Source organism: Alexandromys fortis, unplaced genomic scaffold, assembly GCF_014885135.2.
Source record: "Alexandromys fortis isolate MF-2015 unplaced genomic scaffold, M_Fortis_MF-2015_v1.1 scaffold_43, whole genome shotgun sequence".
NCBI lineage: Eukaryota > Metazoa > Chordata > Mammalia > Rodentia > Cricetidae > Alexandromys > Alexandromys fortis.
Window position 1 is genome coordinate 5,038,969 of NW_026067928.1, and position 24,237 is coordinate 5,063,205.

General features: G+C 43.3%; 1 protein-coding gene across 11 annotated transcripts in view; it reads left to right on the forward strand.

Moving 5' to 3' along the window:
- Lmo7 (LIM domain 7) overlaps positions 1–24,237 on the forward strand; it is a 184,686-nt gene that overhangs the window by 79,944 nt on the left and 80,505 nt on the right. For all 11 annotated transcript variants that reach the window (XM_050144691.1, XM_050144683.1, XM_050144687.1 and 8 more), the window contains exon 4: positions 9,466–9,572. In XM_050144691.1, the coding sequence (XP_050000648.1) occupies positions 9,466–9,572 (107 nt within the window). The remainder of the gene's footprint in view (positions 1–9,465; positions 9,573–24,237) is intronic.

Sequence of the window (24,237 nt, forward strand, 5' to 3'; positions counted from 1 at the left end):
GACTTAGGAAATAATAAGGTCCTAGGTGGTGTAGTATACTTTAATGAGGATATAGACTTTTGATAATGGAAAATAGTATCATTTATGTAAATTAGGCTATGTGCACCATTTTAAAGTGTGTAAGTATTTGTGTGTGTACACTTGAATGAACAGGTCAGAGGTCAACTTTGAGTGTTCCTGGCAGCCACTCACCTTTACAATTTCTTATTAGTTGTGTGTGTGCCTAGACGATGTATGTGTGGGTACACACATTCCAGGGCACGCGTGAGATGCTCAGAGAACAACTTGGTGAAGTGAGTTCTCTCTTACCTCCTTAACTGGGTTCCAAGGATCAAACTCAGCTCACCAGGTTTGCATGGCAAGTGTTTATAGCCAGAGAACCATTTCACAGGTTTTATCCACCTTGAATTTTGAGATAGATTTTTCTCATCTGTTCACTGAGCAGATGGGCTGGTCAGTCATCAAGGCCCAGGCTCTCTAGTTTTGAGACTCCCAGTGTATGGCACCAAGTCCAGCATGTTTAAGTGGGTTCTTGGGTTCAGACTCTGGTCTTCCTACTTGCATAGTGAGCACTTTATCAACATTGCTTTTCCTCAGACATACAACATTTTATTTTATTTTTGGTTTTTAGAGACAGGGTTTCTCTTTAGCTTTAAGGACTGACCTGGACTAGCTCTTGTAGACCAGGCTGGCCTTGAATTCACAGAGATCTGCCTGCCTCTGCCTCCCAAATGCTGGGATTAAAGGCGTGTGCCACCACCTAGCTTGATATACACACATCATTTTAAAAAGAACATTACATTTAAAATTTTTTTGTTTTCTTTTTTTAAACTGATATTTATTGAGCTCTCTATTTTTCTCTGCTACCCTCCCTGCTTCTCCCCTCTCCTCTTCAATCCTCCTCCAAGGACCCCATGCTCCCAATTTACTCAGGAGATCTTGTCTTTTTCTACTTCCTACTTCCCATGTAGATTATAACTAGTGTTAGTGTCCGTATTGTTGTCTAAGTTCTCTGGGACTGTGGTTTGTAGGCTGGCTTTCTTTGCTTTATGTTTAAAAACCACCTATGAGTGAGTACATGTGATAATTGTCTTTCTGTGTCTGGGTTACCTCACTCAAAATAATGTTTTCTAGCTCCATCCATTTTCCTGCAAAATTCAAGCTGTCATTATTTTTTTCTGCTGTGTAGTACTCCATTGTGTAAATGTACCACATTTTTTCTTATCCATTCTTTGATCGAGGGACATTTAGGTTGTTTCCAGGTTCTGGCTATGACAAACAAAGCTGCTATGAACATAGTTGAGCACATGTCCTTGTGGCATGATTGAGCATCCTTTGGATATATACCCAAAAGTGATATTACTGGGTCTTGAGGAAGGTTGTTTCCTAATTTTCTGAGAAACTGCCACACTGACATCCAAAGGGGTTGTACCAGCTTGCATTCCCACCAGCAATGCAGGAGTGTTCCCTTTTCCCCACAACCTCTCCAGCATAAGTTGTCATTAGTGTTTTTGATCTTGGCCATTCTTACAGGTATAAGATGGAATTTCAGAGTTGTTTTGATTTACATTTCTCTGATGACTAAGGATGTTGAACATTTCCTTAAGTGTCTTTCAGGCATTTTAGATTTCTCTGTTGAGAGTTCTCTGTTTAGGTCTGTACTCCATGTTTTTATTGGATTATGTGATATTTTGGTGTCCAATTACTTGAGTTCTTTGTATATTTTGGAGATTAGACCTCTGTCTGATGTGGGGTTATACATTTTTAATCACATTGGAGAGGACACCTTTTAGAAACTTGTTGAGAAGAGAATCATATAACATCAATTTCAAAGTTAATCATTTAGTGATATTTCTAGTAACATGTAATCACTGATCATTTCATGACTTCAATGTAAAACCTCTTGATCACTAAGTAATCTGTCCTTATTTTCTTCTTCAGCCTCTGGCAACTATCAGCTTACATTCTGTCTCTAGGAGCACGGCCATTTCAGATGCTTTATTTAAATGGCACGTGACTTTTGAGTACTGGCCTCTCTTATTTAGCATTATGATTGGGAAGTTCACCTAACTTGCAGAATATGTTCATATTTTGTGGCTTTTTAATGGGTGAACAACAACCTTGAACGCTGACATTGCGGCATGTTCAGTTAACGGACATGCAAACTGTTCCTGTATCTGTGTGTAGTAAACAGGCCATCAGTGTGCTTGTGTGTAGCCTTGACTGAGCATCTCATTGGTTCTTTGAGATAAACTCTGAAGGGGAAGGCATGAAAGTGAGTAAGGGATTAGGCTGAAGGAGGAAATAGTAAAGTCTCAGAGGAGAGTTTTTGTGTAGACAGGTGAGAGTTACTAAAAACAGTGTGGCTAATTTAATTGAAGTCCCTGATAGTCATCCCAACTCTTTCTCTCTTGTCAAATGACAAGAAAATGTGTTAAAGTAATGTGCAGATACATTACTGGTTAAATGTTTCTTAGAAGGCAGCTGGTTTGACAGGCTCAAAAGGGAAAACCTTAGCAAAGACTTGCCTCCCCTCCGGCCCAGGGTTTGAATGTTTGTCAGAGTCATTTGGTCCTCACAATGTGCTTGCTTAAAACTGAACAGTAATGGGACAAGGAGGGACACAATTTGTATTTGTATTTAACTGGATATGAGAGTTCTTTCCTAGCCCCCCCCCCCCGAGAGTGTGAGCATCCTAAGGGGTGGTGGGGTACAGTGCTAGCTTCAGGAGGGGCAGATGGCTTGACAGGAGGTGAGTGGAAGGTCTCCTGGATTTGGTGCCAGATCCTGGAATCTTTGCCAGGTGCCAATCTCTGTCATTTATTTACTTGCTAGTTCCCAGACTTCATGGTCACTGAAGGTACTTCATTGTCAGAGTCTTTGAGTACTTTGCAATCCTTGTGATTGCAGCTCATTGAAGCACCCCATTCTCCCTTATTGAAGCTTCCTCTCTTTCCTCATGTTTCATAAGACTCTTTTTTAGTCTTATTTCTCTGGGTGCTAGATTTTCTTTCTTGACTTTAACTGTCCTTTAAATACTGTAGTTGATTGGGAATCATCTTTTACCTCCTTCCCTCCCTCCCTTCTTCTTTCCCTTTTTCCTTCCCTTTCCTCCATCTCTCCCTCCCTTCTGCCCTCTCTCCTTAGATCTCTCTCTCCCTTCCTCTTCTCCCTCTCTTCTCTTTCTCCCTTTCTTCCTCTCTCTCCCTCTTTTCTTTTCTCTCTCCTTTCTTTTTCTCCCTCTCTCTTTCTTCTTCCTTCTCCCTCCTTTCTTTCTTCCCTCCTTTCCTTCTTTCCTTCGAGCTCTAAAAATCCAGTCCAGGGTCTTGTGATGCTGTCCAGGTGCTCTACTACTGAGATACACTCTAGTGTTTTATTTTCTTCCTTTCATTTTCTATTTTCATTTTGGAGACTGGGGATCACCGTGTAACCTAGGTTGATTTCCAGCTTGTGATCTTCCTTTTCCAGGAAGGCTCATCTACAACCTTGAGTTCAACTACTGCTAATCTACTGCTAATGCATGTCTGACTCCTTAAACCATATTTTTGAGCACCTCTTATTTTTCTGATTTGATTTATTTTTCATGTGTAAAGGCATTTTACTCATATGTGTTTTTGTGCATGCCGTGCGTGCAATGCTCTCCGAAATTCAGTGGTGGGCATCAGATCCCTTGAACTAGAGTTACAGATGGTTTTGGGCTGCCATGTTGGTTCTGGGAACCAAACCCAGGTCCTCTGAAAGAACAGTCAGGGCTCTTCACCTCTGAGCCATGTCTCCAGCTCTCTCTAATTTGTCTTAAGATCAACAATTTCTCATGGGCTCTGAAACTAATTTATTGCCAGCTGGATATCCTGAAGGGCATCAGAAGTTCAGTATGGCTGTATACTTTTATGTTCCAAATTAGTGACAGTCTATGTTCCTCATTGTGAAACTATTATGATGGCCAGCTTCCAGGGCCCTTCTCCCCTTCTGATAGGTCACTCCAGTGTACCAGGGAAGTATACAATTAGCCAGGTGGTCCAGAATAGAGATTTCACTGTTGCGATGAGAATTCCAGTGATGAGGTGCAGTCTAGATTCTGCTTTCTGATTATAACAAAATCCCAGGGGAGAGAGGAGCGGAATGCAGTAATAAACACAAAGCGTACCGGCATCACCAGTATTGACAACTGTCCAGGATCTTGAGTCAGTAAATGCTGTAGGAATTGAGAAATAGTTTTCAGGCCTAGGTTGAATTCAGATCATTGGCAGGAAAACAAGGCTAGTGATGAAGCTGAGGGTGTGGTTATAAAATCCTCTGAGTTCCTAGAAAGATATAAGGCAGTGCCTGGAACTGTCCAGCCCAGCAGTTGGGCACCTGAGGTATTGGTGGTATTGTCGCTCAGTCCTCCTAGAAGCTGGAGTAGAGAAGGTTCTCTTAAGGTCAACAGGAGTGACTCTCTGTGAAGGAAGTGAAGCCTGGTCAGATTCAGATCAGAGCTGCCTTGCCTTTGCCAGAACTGCATTCACAGAAGCATTGCCAGCCTACAGGAAAAGACCGGAATATTGCCCCAAATGTCTACAGGCAAGATGGGATGTCAGCTGGGAGAGTATCACAACTGATCACATAGGCTACTTTGCAAGGAAAAGGGAAGATGAGGTATAAGATGACCTGAAGATTCCAGAGGACGGAGCCAGACACTGTGAAGACGAGCCCCTGACTTTGGGTCCTAATGGAGAGACAGCCAGCATTTCTAGGGACGGGTGACTCTTATGTGCCTTGACATTCTCCACACCTTGACCTGGAGAGTGGAGAATTCTTATGTATCATGTGGTTTCCCCACCAACGGAAGCCTCCTGCTCCTGTTGTGTTGGCCTTCATTTATCCCCATAGCAACACTGTAAACAAAAAGGAGCTATTAAGATACCATTAGGGGTTATCATTTTTTGTTTGTTTTTGAGATGTCAACTTTGGCCCTGAAAGTGTAGGTATTACATGTATTTTAAGGAGGCTTTCAGTGCAAGAGGAGCGGTAACTTCCTGGTCATTCTCACGCAGTTGGGGTGAGAGGAAATCTACTCAACGGCTCTACTTCAGGGCAGAACTTGCATAACCTCGTGCATATCTGGAGCTGATTTTGATGATATTCGACATTTTTATTTCACCTTGATAAGAAATAAGAATTTGGGGGTAATGTCTAGTGAGATTGCTCTCTGGGTGTGCTGGATATTTTTGCTAGACACAAACTAAAGTTATCTGAGAGGAGGGAACCTCAATTAAGAAAACGCCTCCATAAAATCGGGTTGTAGGTAAGTCTGTGAGACATTTTCTTAGTGATTGATGGCGTTGGTAGTGGTGAGGAAACCCACTGCATGGAGTGCCAGTCCTGGCCTGGTGGTCATGGATTTAATAAGAAAGGAGGCTGAGCAAGCCATGAGGAGCAAGCCAAAAAGCAGTATCTCTTCAAGGCCTCTGCTTTAATGGCTGCCTCCAGGTTCCCACCTTGTTTGAGTTCCTATCCTGACTTCTTTCGGTGATGGACTACAACATGGATGTGTAAGCCAAATAAACCCTTTCCTTCCCAACTTTTTTGGCCATTGGGGGTGGTGGTGGTGGTGGTGGTGGTGGTAAAGACATCTGTCATGCAAAGCTGGCAACCCAAGTTTGATTCCTAGAACCCATGGTGGAATGCAAAAAGTTGACTCCTGAAAGTAGTTCTCTGACCTCCACACCTGTGCTGAGATGTGACTGCATCCATACTAACAGACACACACGCCACACACATGCCACACACACACATGCATACACACTAGGCACACACACCCTCCAAATACACAGGCTAAACAAATACGTTAATAAACTGAGTTTTGGAGGCCTTGGGAGAGAGTGTGTGAGGTATGAAGCACTAGTCTCCAGACAGTGAAGTATTGGCGCCAATAGTCCAGCATGGCCTGATGATCCTCATGTGAAGGATCTTGACTAAACACTAGTGGTCTCTGTAACAGTAGAATCTTAGAGAAATGATGGAACAAGACTTTGGGAGCCAGGAAGTGCAGTTTCACTTTGCCTCTCACACCGCTGGTTCTATCAGGTAGTCCTATGGAAACATTTATTTACCCTGATTTGCCAAGCACATGAGTCAGTCACCTTGGTTACAGCCACAAAACCAGGAAAGCCTTCGGATGACTGCTGAACTGGGCTGACTTCTCAGTCAGAGCTCGATGGGGGTCCTCCAGGTCAGAAGCACCTCGTGAAGGCTCTCCCACGTTCCAATCTCCGCAAAGTTATCAGAAGGCGCTGTCTCTTACGCCCGCTGTTTTGGGATCATTTGTTCTGCCGCATCGCTTAACTAATAGTTCCTGTAAGCAAAGAAAACACACTGGAGAACTTGTGTAGATCTTTCTGGCATTTTTATCCCAGTGTCTTAGCAAGCATCTTTTCCTGATGATTAATCAGAGGTGAGAGGGTGGCTGAAGAGAGTATAAAAATATCAAGACTTTCTTTCTCTGTAGTGGTTGCCTTTCTTCGTCCCCATATAGACACGGTGAATGAGAAGGAGTCCTTAGACATCAATTAGGGTTTATCATCATCATTATTGCTATTATTACTTTTGCTTTGAGAAGTTACCGTTGGCACTGAAGGTGTAGGGGGATCGTGTGTTTTTAAGGAAGGCTCTTTTTGACAGGAAGTTGTTTCTAGCATATCGAACTATGGAATATTTGTGTGAGGAATTGGAGGTCTGGGCACCCCTGTCTTGCAGGGAGAGTTGCCTACCCTTTGTAATGATTGCTGGTCTGTATGGGACTTACTGCAGGGATAGGGAAAAAGGGGCCAGCGAGCATAACTAATCTTTCTAAAGGCAGCCCTGGCTCCCAGGCCAATTAGCTCAGGTTGATTTCCATTTGTGCTTTGTCTTTGTTGTTATTGTTTTGTTTTGCACCCCTCCCCCTTTCTGGTAGTTTCAAGGGAAAATAATTCCATCCAGTAAGGGCTAAATGCTTTCTTTTTATTATGCTGAGCTGGGTGTGGCTACTCGATGTTGGAACAGACATGAAAATTTTATTTTATAATTTTGTATATCCCTTGAGGCAATGCTCTGACTGGGTCCTTTGAAACTGCAGGAAATAAATTACCAGCGGGCTCCAATCCAAGAGGCACGATGTAGTTTACAATGCTGATTGGAGTGGAACCCACTCCCAGTGCATAGGCCATGTGTGCATTTATATGGAACGCTCTTCTGCTCTAAAACCGAGTACCATTAAGTGTTTAAAACAGCATTCTGCTTTGGGGTTCATAAAAAGGCTATCCTCAGGACTAAGATGTAGTCACATCGCTTGTATTTTCCCTTGAACTTTGTGCCTGATGGAGTAGAGGTCACTTTCGATTTGAAGTGGTTTCTTTCTAAATACTTGGATGGGTTTTGTGGGAATGTGCGGCTTCTCCCTTATCAGCGTGTACATTTTGTTCACCAGGTGAGTACCATTATGTTTCTGTAAAATATGCTGGTTGTTTTGTTAACTCTTAGTTCCTTATGTTTATTCTGCTTGATTTTTGTTTCAGGAGTTTGTAATTTATTTATGTATTTTTGTGGAGTTCCAGGCACCCTGCTCGGGGCCTTGTGTTTGCTAGGCAAGCGTTCTTCTGCTGCCTTATATTCTCAGCTGATGGTTCATGTGACTTTAAGCATTCAGAACTAAGTTAGGCAGATAGGAAAATGCTTAACAGTTTAGTGTTTTTTCTTTTTATTTGAGGTTTGCTTCCTGTCAGGTGTGGGATATTGGCCTCATGAGTCATTTTTGTTGTCTGCTTGAGGGGGCATTATTAAAACTATTTGTGTTTTCAAATAATTGCAGGTCATATAGCATTTAGAAATTGTAAGCTCAACAATGAAATTATCATTATGTTTCTACTGCCAATAAGTTCTGTGTGTGTACGTTTGTACATGTTCATGTATGCATGGATATGTGTTATATGTGAACGGATAAATATAGAGATCAGAGGACATTTTGGGGTGTCTTCTTCAGTTTTTCTCCACTCTATTAACCCCTAGACATTTCTGTAATTGTTAAGACCAACTTATTTGAAATTATACAAACATTTCAGTTCCTAGCTGGTTAGTGCACACTGTTGTTTGCTGAGAGCATCCTGGAACGACCTCCCACTTCCACAGAGAGTTTTTGATGTTGATTTTTCGTGCCCCTCCCTTCCTTGGCAGTCAATGTTGCTTTTCACTGGTCACACTTTCTCTTGCACTTTCCCGAAGTCCCCTTATGCTCTGAGAATAAGCTGCTGACTTGGCCTCCAATCCCCCCCCCCTCTCTTTTTTTTTTTTTTTTGGTCTGATATTCCCTCTCATCCCAACTTTGCTGCCTACGCATAGGAAGCGCTGCCTTCTCCAAGTGGGAGATTGCCTTCTGCTCTGTGGACCTCAGCTTGGGAGGGAGATGGGTGTGGCTCCAGGGAGGCCCACACCACAGAGGCAGAGTTGCCAGCCAACTTAAGTGGACAAGCGTGTGCTAGCATGCAAGCAAGACATTCCCCCTATGCACAAGCCTAGCAAAGCAAAGGGAGTCCACGTGGAGTCACCAGGGACTCAGCCACACAAAGTACTTTTCTTTCTCAAGAGCAGTAAGGGGTGATGCCAAAGCCAGTCCTAGGAACCAGTGTGTGTGGTTGCAATGCGGCTCCCTGAACATAGAACAGATCGTGGTCTCACAGCAGCTTAGCATAATGGTAAGCGTTGGCTTGTGAATGGAGGATTGGGCTTTTGAAATTAGATAGGAGGGCAGGCTTGGAGGTGGGGGATAGCTTTTCAGTGTTTTTGGAGGCAGTCCTTCAGACAGGTGCAGGGAGTGAGGACTATGCCCCTCCCCAACGGGATGGTTCAGCCAATAAGCGCCAGGCTTCTCCTTGGTCCTATAGCATGGTCTCTGTGCCTGTCACGAGCTGGCTCAGCAACCAAACCCAGATTCCAGGTGTGGTATTCCACAGCCGTTCTGTAATTTGTAATCATAGAAACAGAATGTTCCTCCTCTTATTTCTTCCCTGCCAACAGTTTCTGGGTGGGTGAATGTCAGTAGCTGGAGTTATTTTTAAAGAGGTGAAGCTTGTCGTGCGAAGCTGGGAAGAGGGCGTTTGTTTGCAGAGCAGAGCTGACATCAAAGTGTAGATTACTGCTCACTGGCCAGGCGCTTGTCCTATAACAGGTAATGTTTAACGTGCCAGTCACAAAGATCACAGAAACAGTGTACGCTCGGGCAGAAGGTAGCGCCACCTTTTATGCTCCGGAAGACTGAAAGGCTATACGTGTCCACGGACTTTTTTTTTTTTTTTTCCTCGTTCAAATACACTTACGCGTTGTTCTTGCCACCGCCTCTTTTGCTGACTATAATTGGACTTTGAAGCTGGGAAGTTGTATCATAAAAATTGGTAACCTTTGTCTGAGAGCAAGCTCAGCTAAACAATCACTTTCTAATTCTTTTCACAGGATAATATAAACGTTTTTTTGAGAGCTTGTGAACAGATTGGATTGAAAGAAGCCCAGCTTTTTCATCCTGGGGATCTGCAGGATTTATCAAACAGAGTCACTGTCAAGTAAGTTCCCCTGGTGTGTTTTCCACGGATAATAAATATGCCATATATAAATGTAATGAATAGGTATGTATTTTTTAAACTGAAGGCTTGCCGCTGAAGTGAAAATAATTGCTGGGAGATTTTGTGATTATGGAACGATCTCTCCTCTGTATGTCTCATTCTAAAATAGACTCTTTAAAAAATGGCTTGGGGACTGAGAGTGAGAAGCCAACTGTAACTGATACCGTGTCAGACTCTTGTTGTAAATCTCTATGCTGACCGGAGTGGTGGTTTATATTTTAATGTTTTCCAGCATGATAGTGTCTGGCTGCTAATGGTGAGGATATTTATTCATTATAATTATGAAGTGACTTCAGAGGCTATTACTGTAATTTAAGGTGAAAATAGTCAGTTTAAAGCACTTTTTAGGTCCTTGGAAACAGGACATGTTCGTTAACAGGAAAATGACAAGAAACAAGCAGTGAAAGGCACTTGTCAACACTTGGAAGGTCCCTGCGCCTAGGACCTACAACCTCGGTGACTGTGGTCACCTTTCAAACAGTGAACCTTCTCCCATTGTTTTAATACTGTGGACAAGAAGGCAGACGGGGACGTGAACACACATCTGCGGCTATTCTGTTGGAGTTTATGTGGGCAGTGGTGTTAATGTGTGCGCGAAGGGTTCCAGGACTATGGTTTTAAGTTGTGACAAGATTGGTTTTTTTTTCCTACAAGCCTACGTTGCATCCAGGAAATCACTAGTACAGTTGCGGTGCCAGGTAATTGTGACAGGAAAGTTATATAATTTTTAAATAATGCCTCCCTCCTTCTCGAGGCTCTTGGACCTAATTAACGTTTTTCCAGGCGAGGAAATAAATGCTTAATTCTATCTGTAGAAATCTGAAAATGGAAAACCCTGTCTAGGCTTCAGATAAAGATTATGTCCTTTATCCAAGCACCGAAGCTCCAGCCATTATTAAGATCAATTAGGAAATCTTCAACAGTGCCACTGTGTCATGAAGGAAAACAATGCCACAGATATTTATGATAGTCTGTGTTGTCTCCTGGCCATCTACCCTAAAGCCTCAAACAACACGAGTGGCTTTAAAGTCTAACAGTAAATATTTCAAAGGAACAACCTGTGCCCCATCGACCCATCTCTTTCTCTCTGGTCCACAGCAGTGACAAGTCCCTTGAAGGGGAGTCTGTCCACGTTTCTGTTGACTTGTAAGGAAGCTCAAATCCCAAGTTTTATTGCTGAAAAAATATTTACTTCTGTCATATGTAGGGTCCTTTTAACTTCCACTCAAAAGTACATTTGTTTAATTTCCTTTCCTAAGACCGTTCTGAGCAAAGAAACTTTAGCCATCAAGCTGTTCTTCCCTTCAGGGGTCCTGTAAATTAAGGCCAAGCGCCTTTCCCTCTACAACCGTATCGCTTTGAACCTATGCAGCCTGTAGTTGAGAGCTAGGTGAAACATGTTTGTCGGCTCCTAATTTCCAGGGTGTTGCCTATAAGGCTTGCCTGGAGCCGCTTTCAGGTCAGGAGTGGCTGGGTCTAAAATGTTGACAAGAAATCCGTATCTGGGCTCAGCCTCCTGTGAAATTAAATTACTGACAAAGTGAAACCGGGATGGCCGCGAGGCCGGCGCAACAACTTGTTTGAGTGGAAACCACAAGCCTGTCACCGCAAGGTGTGCCTCAGTCAGGGTGAGAGAGCCGGAGCCGCAGCTCTGGTTCTGCTTGAGAACATTCCATGCTTGTGTCTCTGCTGGGCCATCAAGGAAAGTTCTGGGTCTACGGCAGGCGGAGGCTCGGTCGGTCCCTCCCGGAAAAGATTGAAGATCACTGGCAACTGACTTCCCTTGCGCTTTGAGAAGGAACTTTTCATTAAAGGAAGCAGGTTTAAAGGAAGGCAAATAATTGCTCAGCAAAGGGAAGGGTGGCTGTGAACTTTTAGTTCAAGTTCTTATGTAATGTGCAGATTCCTGTAGCTCAACTCGTGCCCTGTTATTATTGCAGATTAAAGGACTCGGCATCGATTAGATCGGTGGTTCTCTTGTAGTTTCCCTCTCCCCCCTGTGGACATTTGGCAATGTACGGAGACATTTTCGATTGTCATGGTTGGTGTGGGATGCCGCAGACATCTATTGAGTGGGTCGCGGTGATGCTAAGTGCCCCATAGCCCATAGAACAGCTTCAACAAGGAGGGTAATACTGCTGGGGTTCAGAAATCCTGATGTAGACATGGAAGGCCCTATCTGCCAGCAAAGTGGTCATGGGGAAGTGAAAGACTCAGAGTGGACAGACCTGTGACACTGTGATGTCACTTCACGTATACTGTCGTCTAATAACGACATTTCGGTGATGTATGTTTTTGTTCCAGCGGCCGAGCTCCTGGTGACTTGTCTGAGAGTGTGAAAGCGTGTGGTACTCTGAGACCGTATGGCTCATCTGTAAACATTCGATTTAGCAAAGCCGTAGTAAGCAATTTGATTATGTGAAGTGTGCCACCATGGCAGAACCACTCACGCTGCATCTGATTGCTTACAGACCTATGCTGGCCTTGCTTCTCATGCAAGGTAGCCATGGGATACCAAGAGAAAGGAGAAGTAGTTCATATACTCCGTGTTGTGGAACAGGAGGTGTTTTTGTTGGTGGGTGGAGGAGACATATTACGGGGTACACTGAGTGTGGGAGAATTGAGCGCGTTTGACAGTGAACGATGAGAACAGGAACAGTTAAGGAGCTGCCGGCAGTGAGCGACTGTAGGGACCCAGATCCTAGTACATTGTAGGAATCTGTGTCTTAAAATTTAATTTATAATCAATGTCCTCCAACGAAACAGAACTAGAGGACTCTCTATGCTTTTGTAATTGTACATAGTCATATACGATCTAGTTTCCTGGGTTGTTTTGCTTTGCAGGGATAAACTTTGTAGTTTGAAGTTTTTCAAGTACATTTGAATGATTCTGTTTACTTTGATATTGGCTCTTATTCACAAACCAGTAGGTTCCACTATATTTTTTCTTCCCAAAGGGTTAGTAAATAAACTTAAAATCCTGTCTCCGTGAATGATAGGTGGAGGGCTAACCAATACGTGGCCAGGAGATTTAGCTAACATGATTTTAACATTTTAGTGAGTACCCACACTGAACTGGACATACGTAGTCCATGGGGAATGAGTGGCGAGGCACTCCCTGCCTAGTGACCACAGAGGCATGCCACCGTACACTTGGAACTCCCCGGCAGCAAGTGTCAAGGTCCTTGTGATGGTATCTGGTCAGAAATAGAGGCACAGGGTGACTGATTATGTTAGAAATCAGCTCATCAATAAAGTCTTAGATGCTGTCTTATGGGACTTAGAGTTGGTCCAGGACCGACTGATCATTAAAAGTTTTAACAGTATATGTTTAATAAGTTCTGATTTATAAACTAAAGCATATTGTTGAAGCATTGCTTAAACAACTTTTTCTCTGTGTGTGTGCATGTGTGGGTAGAGTGTACGCCTGTGTGTGTGCAGGTGCACCCACCTGTGCTTATGCATGTGGAGTCCAGAGGTGTTGGTGCCTTCTATCGGTTTTCACTGAAGTCTTTGAGACAGGCTCTCTTACTGTCCCGAAACTTGCTGCGAAGGCTAGTCTGGATGGCTGGTGAGGCCTCAGCACCTGCGCATCTTCACCCTGACTGCTGCCGTTACAGGCATGCGGTGGTTACAGGCTAAGAGCCAGGCTCAGACCGCATGCCTGTAAGCGCACGCCCAGGATCCTAGCTGAGGTTCTCACAGTTTGCCCAGAAAGTACTTCACTTACTGAGCCACCTCCGCAGCCTATTCCAAACTCGTCTATCAAACATTTGAAAGTGCAGATTTGAACAGACTGTAAACATGTTTGTTCCCTCCGCCCCCACAGCACTCCAATCCAGATTTGAACACTCCTTCAGATGAATTCTGTGCATAAGGTAATTACAGAACGGCAGTGCTTTTGAACACAATGTCTCTGTCACGAAAAGAAATTATTTTCTACTACCGGCTTAGAGCTGCATTGTTTGGGTTAGTAACCCTTTAAGTAGAATATACAACATTAAATGGTGTTGTGTTTCTGGATTTGTCCTCTAATGTATTATTTTAAGGATACACAAACCAAGTGTTTTTTTTTTTCACCTGCTAGTTGCAAAGGAAGAGTGGTTAGATAGAAGTAAAATTGGTGTTACTATTGCTCCATCGTGAAAATGATGGGAAGCTCAAATGACCTTCCAGGTGATAGGTCTCTGTGGCTTCAGAGGCCAGCATGATTTTTGTACCCACACTGTGAAGTCCTTCAGGTTCCCAGATGGCACCGTGCTTGGACGTCTGTCAAACAGAGCCCAAGTGGGTTTGTGTGTATAAGTGTTAATTTGTGGTTTTATCATGTAGGTAAAAATAATTTATTTTGAGTACTTTCTTTATTAAGATTATTGTTATACTTTTTAAAGAGTGTGTGTGTGTGTGTGTGTGTGTGCATGTATGTGCCTCTATGAACATATACCAAGTGTATGGGTGCTTTCAGCGACTGGATGAGAGTGTTGGATACCCTAGAGCTGGACTTACAAGTATCTGAGTGCTGGGGACCAGACTCAAGTCCCCTGAGAGCAGTGAGTGCTCTTAACCATGGAGCCATTTGTCCAGCCCTCATTAATTTTTTTTTTAAATTTAAGGCTGGTTTTAGATCTTTTATTGCAAGTTTGTCTTCTAAATGGGTGTCTCGCCATCTTCATCTTTATTTATTTAAAGTAAGCTTAGTCCTCTCCAAACTTGGATCTGTCGCTTGAGCTTGGAGACTTCCACCTGCCACTAAGTGTTACTATTTTAAACGTCCCCTCCCTATTGACTCCCAGAGGGCAGAAAGGAAGTCCATTGTGCTGCGTCCATCTGCTTCTCCTTATACCATTCTTCGGGGACTGGAACTTCCTGGGAGGGGGACATTAGCTGCTCTGGGAGCTCCGAGGCCCTCACAGAGGCCAGCAGGTGAAGTTGGTGTATGCTTTTCACTGGCAAAGCCCTTGCCTCTGAATATGCTCAGGAATATGAGTCTGGTCAAGAGGTTAAGTCCAAGCAGAATGGAGCTTTTATTTATCTTGGTTTCTCGCAGTTTCTAGTTCTTAATCTGCTTCCCAGAATCAAAGGCTTCTGGGTATCAGCTCGTCCTTAGCTTTCCCTACTTCAAATCTAAACATACCACAGGGCCTGATTCTGCTTTGGCTTGCTGGCTGTGATTTCACACTCCAGGCTGGCCAGGGTCTTTATCTTCACAAGCAACCTCACCTATATTCACGCTTCAAAGTGTCTCACTCCGTGGCTGAGCTGAGTAGCAGCTGACATGAATCAGCCTATGGGGGTTTGTGACAGTTCATTGCCTCCCCCATCAGAGAGCATTTGTCTCATAACAAGGCCCAAGAGACAGGCATTTTTCTGAAAGACATTCATCAGTTTTTCTAATCGTTGTCTGTAGGGCCACCTCTGCCCAATGAGTCCCTCGTCAAAATCACATGCCCAAGCACATCTGTAGTCTCCCAGCTGTTTGTTTAGATATCCATTTCTTTTAGATTTACTTTTATGCGAACGAATGCTTTGCTTGCATGTATGTCTGGCTCCTGTGGAGTTCAGAAAGGAGTGCTGGATCTCCCGAAATTACAGACGGTTATGAATTTACCTTGCCGGTGCTGGCAACCAAACCCAGGATATCTGCAAGAGCAACAGGTGCTGAGCCAACCCTCCAGTCCCTCCCAGTTTGTTTTTGACATTGCGAGCTACCAGCATGAGGTCTTGTTTTTCTGAGTTGCTTGCTATGTTCTGGCCTGTTTTAACCGGCCTTTGGTGTGAGGGCAAAAGTATGTGTGCGTGAATTAATCTCAGAGTGAAAAAGACTACTTCATCGAGGAAGAGGAAATTTTGTTTTAGAGGAGTAATTTACTTGGTTATCATATCAAAAGATTGATACAGGATTTTCTGACAGGTACCCGTAATCCGATGGAATTTGCTTGGCAATTTGACAGACAGTCCTGTAAATTCATAGTTGGAATACAGTGTGTCAAGATGAACCCACAGGAGGCTGGGTGTGTAAGTCAGTGGGTAGAGCGCTCGTTCAGCTTACACATAATTCTAGGTTTGAATCCCCATAAACTGGGTATGGTCCTCTATGTCTACAGTCTCAGGGAGGTGAAGACAGACATGCGTTAGGTATGTCTGTGATTTCAGTACGTGGAAGGCAGAGACAGAAGGGTCGGAAATTCAAGATCATTTTCTTGTCTCATAGTGAGAACCAGGTTAGCCTGAGCAACCCGAGACCCTGCCCTCCTCATGCCCAGCAAGGAGGAAAAGTGTTCTTTACGATAAGAACGTACAATCACTTGAGCGTTTGAATCAGGGAGCTCTTCTAACTGGAGGGGACACAGATTTTCCATTTGGGTTTTCTAAGTTCTTATTCATCTACATGTACCTTCGGCCAACTTACGAAACTAGTTCAAAACAAAGGAGCATATATTATTTCTTTTATCTTCTGTCACCTGGTATAAAACGCTGATTTGGAAATTGGATTTTAATTATAGTCATTTCCTGAGCACTTCAAAATCACACTCTGAAGGTGGGGAAGAGCTCGTCTTTCCATTGTCCCATCTTTCTGTCTTTGCTCTCATCGCCCTCGAAGCTGATCTGGCGAAGCAGTCATTGAACTTGTGGTTTCAATTGCCTTTGACTTATCACCGCAGGATAGTGATACGGTCGATTACAACACTTTCTGAGACCTGTGCAACATCAGAAGGGCACTTTATCACTCGCTCACAAAGAGGAATCAAAGCCAGATGGGAACTTTGGACCGTTGAGTCTTTCAGAGTGCTTGGTGGAAGTTTCAGTAAATTCTTCGACAGTTGTATGAATAATACATATTTACATCGCTAAACAATTACATATTTACACCCATGTATTTACATGAAATATTAGCCACAGTTCTATGTGTTTATATTATCATTATGTACCATTCTCTAGCTTGTGAAATCTAAGATATACATTTAAGAGTTTGGGGGTTGAAAATAAGGTGGTAATGTCCAGTGTGGACTTTCCTGAAAAGCCTAAAGGCAAGGCCAAGGGTTTTGAAAAGCAGGCACTCCTGGCGAGGGAATGTCTCTAGTGTCACCAACAACTACAGTAGGTCTCCTCTCAAAGCTGGCAGCACACTGGCGAGCCTCCTCTCTGGGTCCACCTACCAGTCTGCTGTATTAAAGTTCAGGGTGTCCCCCGCCCCAGCCATGCTGACTCTGATAGAATTTTGGAGACTGTGAGCATTTATAAAAATCTGTTCATTCCTTAGCTATTTGTTTTAAATGTTTCCATGAAACTCTAACTTTTCTCTGGGATCCAGCAAAAAAAATTCGAGTGAGGGGTGTGACTTGCTGCGGATATTCTTTGATGATTTTGGTGTCTTCCAAATTGGACTGACTCCTGTCCTCTGTATTTTGGTGGCACATGACCTCAGCCAGCTCACGTTTCTTCCTTGGGATGGACTATCTTCTCTGTAAGCATAGTAACATCATGGCAAATGGTGATTCTTGGCTTGCTCTGCTTCATGCTCCCTGTGAAACTCTGGGACTAGACCACTCACTATGGCACAGGTGGCTGCTGTTTGCCTGGAATCTAGAAGGTGTCACAATTTGGATGGTACCCAGCCTTCTGAGAGTGTTGGGTGGATCAAGGGAAATCAGCACGCAAGTGTGTAGTGCCCAGCATTTAGTAAGTGCTCAATAAATACTAATGTGTTATTGTGAGCATATGCATAATCTAACCACCTGTTTTTGGGTCCTGCATGTGCCTTAGAGAAAGTTACTTCTGGCTACTTAAATTGCGTTTATCAGCTGCAGGGCTTTATTTTTCTGGCTTTAGTGCATTTGGTACTCAACCCTTCTTTTTGCTGGGATTAGACACTTGACTAGATATGTTTTGTAAAATATTTTATTTTTAATTCTGTGTATAGGTGTAGGTATGTGCATGTTAGTGTAGGTGTCTGCAGAAGCCAGCAGGGTGGATCCTGCTGAAGCCGTCCTTCAGGTGGCTGTGGGCGATCCTATGTGGGTGCTGGGAACCAGATTCCGCAGCTTTACAAGAACATCACATATTCTCTCCTGCCCCTTTAAATTAATACATAAACAAATACTTTATAGTCAGTCAACTTGATAGAATTAATTTTGTTAAAATAAGAATGCTAGACCAGGAGGATGGTTGTCTGCTTTCACCATGTTACATGTGATGCTTTTTAATAAACTTCTGAAAAATTCTTTTTTCCCCCACTGTATTTCCTGGAAATGTCAAGATTTTAATTTGAATTGGTTTATCTCAACAGCTTCCCCATTTTAAAAAAGAGCAAACCAGAAACCCTTCACAAATTCCGACGATGCCATTTACCGCAGCTTCAAGCCCAAGCCTCTGCATTACTTAGTGGCTTATTTTCAGCATTGCCCCCTTCCCTCCTAGTTCTGTGAATTATCATTTCCATGACAGAGGTCGCAGATGAGGTCAGAAGCTGGTATGGGAAAGGATGTGGAGGACTTGGGTTCTCTGTCCTCACGGAATGAGTTTATGATCCTGGCTGAGCCCAAGTGCGTGTTGCCAGCCCTGTTGCCCACCGACAACCGACTTAGTTCTCCTCTGGGCCATGCCATCGAAGCATCAAAGGGCTTGATTATATTATCAGAAGAATGATGCCTACTTTAGGCAGCAGTGCTTTAAATGGTAATAGGGTGAGTAAGTGTGGCTTCTCTCTCCAGTTTTATTTGAATATGAAAAAAGTAAAAAAAAGAAAGTAGGAAATGTAGTTTTCTATTGATGTGTTTTAAAATACATTTCAATTTGGTAGGTGTTTTTCTTCTTCTTTTAAAAGTTGAACCTGGCTATTAAGTATTTAACAGAACAGACATAGAAATTGTTTATTGGTTATCATTTGCTTCTGGAAAGTTTAGGCTAATGAAACAATACAAGTTCAGGGGAAATTGCCTGGTATAAATTCTAGCATTCTGAGCTCAAATGCTAGGTGACATTGGTGATCAAAGGCTCCAGCCTTTGTTTCTTGGACACACACACTTTTTTCGTGCCTCTCCTAAATCGGGTGGAAGATTTACAAATTGTCTCTTTATCTTCCAAAAAGCTTAGTGCTGTTGCCTCGGAAACCACTGAGCAAACACGCACAGTAACCCAGGCAAACAGCCCCAGTCTCACTGGAGAGACTTGGAAGGAGAAACCTGTCATATAAATCTAAGTGGCACACACTAATATTCTTTAATGTGATCAGTATGATTTTTATAATATTATCATCCAAAAGGCAGATTAAAAACATACTTTGAACCAACACAACCCAGGTTAGCCTGCTTTTCTTAAGCTTTACAGGAAATCAAGCAGGGTTTAGTGACCCCCAGAGAAGCACCTGCTTTGAATTAAGCGCTGTTTGCATTAACACAGCTTAAATCCCAAATTTACCAAGAGTTGGCTCTGTGGGCTCAGAACAGTTTGGGGAGATTTTTCTAAACAAAATATCAAGTATCAGAATTTCTTCTCTTTCATTTCATTGCAACAATATCGACAGCTGCCAGCCCCAAATGCTTCTGCTTCATATTTTTGTTCTTCAGTTTACTGAGATATGGAAATTATCCTCCAAGGACTTGGTGTTTGGTGTATGTGGTTAAGTCATTTGGCTAGCCTGTTACTAGGCCTCTCTCATTTCATACTTGGAAGGACAATTGCTAAAGAAGTGTCTTTACATATAAAATGCCACCAAACAGCTCAAACCACAGATTTCTGTGTCTTCCAAGAGTGGAGCCGTAGATGATAACTGTAGGTAAATTTCCTTTTCCAAAGGGGTGTGGTCTGTGTCTGGGAGGAGACAGTGTCTTAGTCACTGTTCTATTGCTCTGAGGAGAAACCATGACTATGGTAATTCTTATAAAAGAAAGTATTTAATTGGGACTTGCTTCAAGGTTCAGAGGTTTCGTCCATTGTCAGCAAGGAGGGAAGCTTGGCAGACATGGTCTTGGAGAAGAAGCTGAGAGTTCTACATCCATATCCATAGGCAGCAGAAAGAGAGCTACTGGGCTTGGGTTGGGTTTTTGAAAACTTTAAAGCCCACCTGCAGTGATTCATTTCCTCCAGCAAGGCCACACCTCCTTTCCAATAGTGCCTGGTGGCTGGCCAAGCATTCAAATGGGGGTTTCTGGGTGCCATCCTCACTCAAACCACCAGAGACAGTAGGAGCAACACTATCATTACCTGTGGGTAGCCAGAGCATGTGATATCCCAGATGGCTGAGAAAGTTCAACGTCCCCTCCTTGTTTTTGTGCGATTAACAAAGAAATGGTGGAGAGGGTGTCTACTTTATATTAAAGACTCTCACACCATTGGCTTAAGCTGTAGGCCATCAGGTTTGGATGTAACTCTTTCCAGGGTAGATAAAAGTAGTAGCTTTGATGGACGGCTGGGCCGGGGTGGGTTTGTGGTGAGGCATAGGTAGGGGTGCTCTCTGAGGCTTCCTTACCTATGGACCTTTTCTCTGGCACCTTTTCAACAACAGCTAACGAATATTTAACATTCATTAACTCCAGACCTGTGGCTAGATAAGGAAAACAAGATCCACTTGTCTTCTACCCTGAGCAAAGAAGAGGAAAAACTCAATTTTTGGTTTTGGGTCTTAAGGAGCATTGTAGTGGTTCATAACTGTCGACTTTAAGGCAACGCTGGATTGGAGAGAGGTATAGCGGTGAGATTAGAAAATCTATGAGCAGCCCCGAACACCTCGAAAATATCCCTGTCACTCAGGTTTAGACATACTGGCTAAGGGTTATCAGACTCTGTCAGGTGTCTTTCTGAACTTATTTCTAAATTAGAAACAGCACAGCCAGGCATTTTCACTTTGCTCCAGATGCCTGAGGTGAAGTGAAGCAGAGAGAAGAAAAACTTCCTTGGCTGGGTGACCTTGGGCACATAATCAGAGTTTAGGTTTTCAGTCAAGGGATGTCTCCTTTTGCCTTGTTGCCTAAACAGACTTAAATAGCATTGGACTTCTATTTCTTTTTCTTGTGCTGTGTGCCTGACATTGTCAAAGGTCTATTTTTAACCATTCCAGCTTTACCCTGAAGGGAATTTGTATACACTGTTGACACCACCACGTTTGATGACTGGCAAATTCCCGCATGTTCTGATCTTCAGATTCTCTTCCTGCTTTGTTTTTAACTCTCTTCGAGGTGGTGGATTAAAATATGCCATCAAATCAGAGATCATAGATCTTTAGGATTTTCTCATTGTAGGAATGTTAAACATGTCTTAAACTAGGTGAACCATAGTTGAGAAATAATTATTTGAATTTTATTGTAGTTATACATAAATACCTTTATAAACTTGTAGATTTTGAGCAGATACTTAATGGGTATTCAATCATATTTGTCATGATAATGGAGCAGACCTGTTAAAAGATAAGGATTATAAAACTTTGCTAATCTAAATTGCTAGGGATCACACTGCCATACTTTGACCTTTATAGACTGTCATGGAACTTGTCTAAAAATAAATACTAATACTTACGTTTTATTTAGATAGTTCTGATGTTGGATTCCTTTTAGTATGCTGTGAATATGATTGGTTAATTAATAAAGAAAATTGGTTTGGTCTGATAGGGCAAAAGAAGAGAGGTAGGCAGGGAAAATTAAACTGAATGCTGGGACAAAGAAGGGCAGAGTCAGAGGGAAGCTATGTAGCTTCAGAGCCAGACGGAACTTTACCCGGTAATCCACAGCCATGTGGCTATACACAGATTACTAGAAATGGGTTAAATTCAGATGTAAGAGTTAGCCAATAAGAAGCTGGAGCTAATGGACCAAGCAGTGATTTAGTTAATACAGTATCTGGTTATTTTGAGGCTAAGCGGCCAGGAACCAACAAGTGGCTCTCCTCCAACATAGTTCCTTGTTTACCAGTTCCTCACATTCTATTTTGCTTAGTCTTTGAAACACTAAAAGTTGTAATTGCTTTCATCCTTAACTTCAAGTTAAGTGGTCTTTAAGTAAGGAAATGTAATACAAGCAATTATTTTTGTTACCACTTGTATCTATAAAAAATTATACAAAGCTTTAATGATTACTAAATTGGAACTATTCTAAAACTCAAATTCTAAGGTAAAGATAAAACCCCAATTGTAAGGAAAAGCTAAATTAGTTATATTTTCTATTTTACTGGCTTAAAGAAGAAAAAAATTACTACAGTATGCTGTCCCTAAGCCCTGCTATTCCTGGAGCCACTGCAGTTTGGAACAGGTGCACAGAAGAAAGCATCAAGTGTAACAATAAATAGCACCATGTAATTCCAGTAAGAGGAAACTCTTCCTTGGTTGCTGGGGTGGCCAGGGGGGAGGGGGCGGGGTCAGACAGTGACTCAGAAGAGCAAAGTCCAGGGACTGAGTCAGGCTCTGAACTCCTTACAGGGAGCTAGCTCTTTACCACCAAGCCCTTACAAACTATTTCTAAGTTCTGTGTGAATGACACTCAGTAGCAGGAAGAAATCTTTTTTATTATTATTTATTTATTAAAGATTTCTGTCTCCTCCTCGCCACTGCCTCCCATTCCCCTCCCCCTCCCCCAGTCAACTCCCCCTCCCTCATCAGGCAGAAGAGCAGTCAAGGTTCTCTGCCCTGTGGGAAGTCCAAGGACCTCCCATCTCCTCAGGAAGAAATCTTTATGGAGCTTTTCCTTTGTCAATGTTTTAGATGACCAAAGTCACAGAGCAAAGAGTAGCCCAAGGTGAGAACATAGTAGAAAAATAAAAATATTTCTTTAGATAGCTATTGGATAGGTGAGATTTGATAATGAAATTGCCTTGAGCTTTATAGTTACTATTAATACATATACAAAGGAAAGAAAAAGTACGGCTTGTAGGTGTGGAGATTTGAATAGTGAAATTTTGCTTTATGATGTGTGGAATCTCAAGTCTGCTGGTTGCTTGAGTTGGCAGATATGAAACTGTGCTGAGGGGGGGCAATGTAAGGGCCCTAAAGGTCGCACGCTTAGTAAATGGTGCAGCTGTAAGCCTTTACGATGACTCCAGGTACACCCTGCAGTGTCAAATTCTGGTTCTATGAGTGTTCAGGTGAGAGAGAGGATGATCAAATGATGTATCTGTCAGGCACGAGCTCCCCGGATTTGGTTGGGTAGAATGGATGCTCTGGACATAAAGGAGGCATTTGAATGTTTTGGTTGCTACACGTAAGAAATGATGGCTCTGACTTTACCTAGAGGTGAGCACTTTGTGCAACCCCTTCTCAGACTTGAATGTACATCTGTCACACAGGAGATTGTTGTGATGCAGGCCTTGGCAGGGAGGAGTGGGGGCTGAAGGTCCGCATTTTTAGCAGGGCTTGGCAAACCACACTCTCAGTAGGAAGGGTGTGTCACACACTACCGTGAGGTTTAAGGAAGGTGTTGGGGAGAAATACTCTTTCGTTCCTTTTGTTAGACAGTGACTTCCTCATGCCTGCTCCTTTTCTCACACCTGTTCCTTCCTGCTGGTTCAAATGGTGACATTAGCTTCAAACCCAAGCTGTAGCCTCATGCAGTTTTCTTCTCTAGGAGGCTTTTTGTCGTCTTCACACATCTGAAGTCCCCAGCCTTATTGTGCTATGATTTACTTAGTTCATCTTGTCTGTGAATACAATTTTAATTTTGATAATCGGATGTTATAGTTACCATGATCCAGATGGAAGACCCTAAGAAGGTACCACATGCCTCCCTGTGGTCAGGTCCCTCGCTGGATGTACGATTACATGTTTCGGACCGTAGTGGGTGACTTCAGTACCTCAGCCCCAGCAGTCCATAGGCCATGAATAACTACCACACACTTTAAAAAATATCTTTTGTTTATTCTTTGTGTCTTTCACATCATGCATCTCGATCCCATTCATTTCCCGGCCCCTTCATATCCGCCCTCTGTCCTTGCAACCCTTCCCCCTTATAAAACCAAATCTAAGAGAAAGGAAGAAAAAAGGGGAAAAGGAAATATCTCGTCCTGGAAATTGAGGTGTGCTACAGTGAGTCATGCAGTAGTAAACCCTTTTGTCCACATAGCTTTACTTGCAAGTGCTCATTGTAAAGCATCATTGGTCAGGTTCAAGGCCTCGGGTTTCTGCTACACTATCTATCGATGCTGGGCTCTCACGGGCTTCCTTTTGGACATCCTGTTATTGCCCTGTGCCATGGAGATCCTGTAGCTTTGGATCTGCAGGGCTGGTCCCTTCATGTGCTCCAGCAGATCACAGAGGGTGTGGATGTTGAGTGGGTTATGACCCTGGTTCTGGGCCTGGGTGATGGCAGGGTTGGTCACCCTGCCAGGGCTCCTCTGTCCTCACCGCCAGGGTGAGCTCTCCAGCATTGCCTCCTGCTAGGTCACACCTTGTAGCGACAAGCAAGAGGCAGGGCCAGTTCTCCTGATTTCATGCCCTCTTGGTTGGTTCTCCGGAACCTGGACCCTCAGTCCACCTCTCCTGCAGTGCCCAGGTGAGGTGCAGAGTCCACTCTCCCGGGTGCTGCAGCGGGTGGGGGGGCAGGGACAGCTCTTCTGCTCTCAGGGACATCTCTCCCACCTGCCGCAAGTAGCACGGGGCTGGGAGAGGGGAAGGCATCTCTCCTCT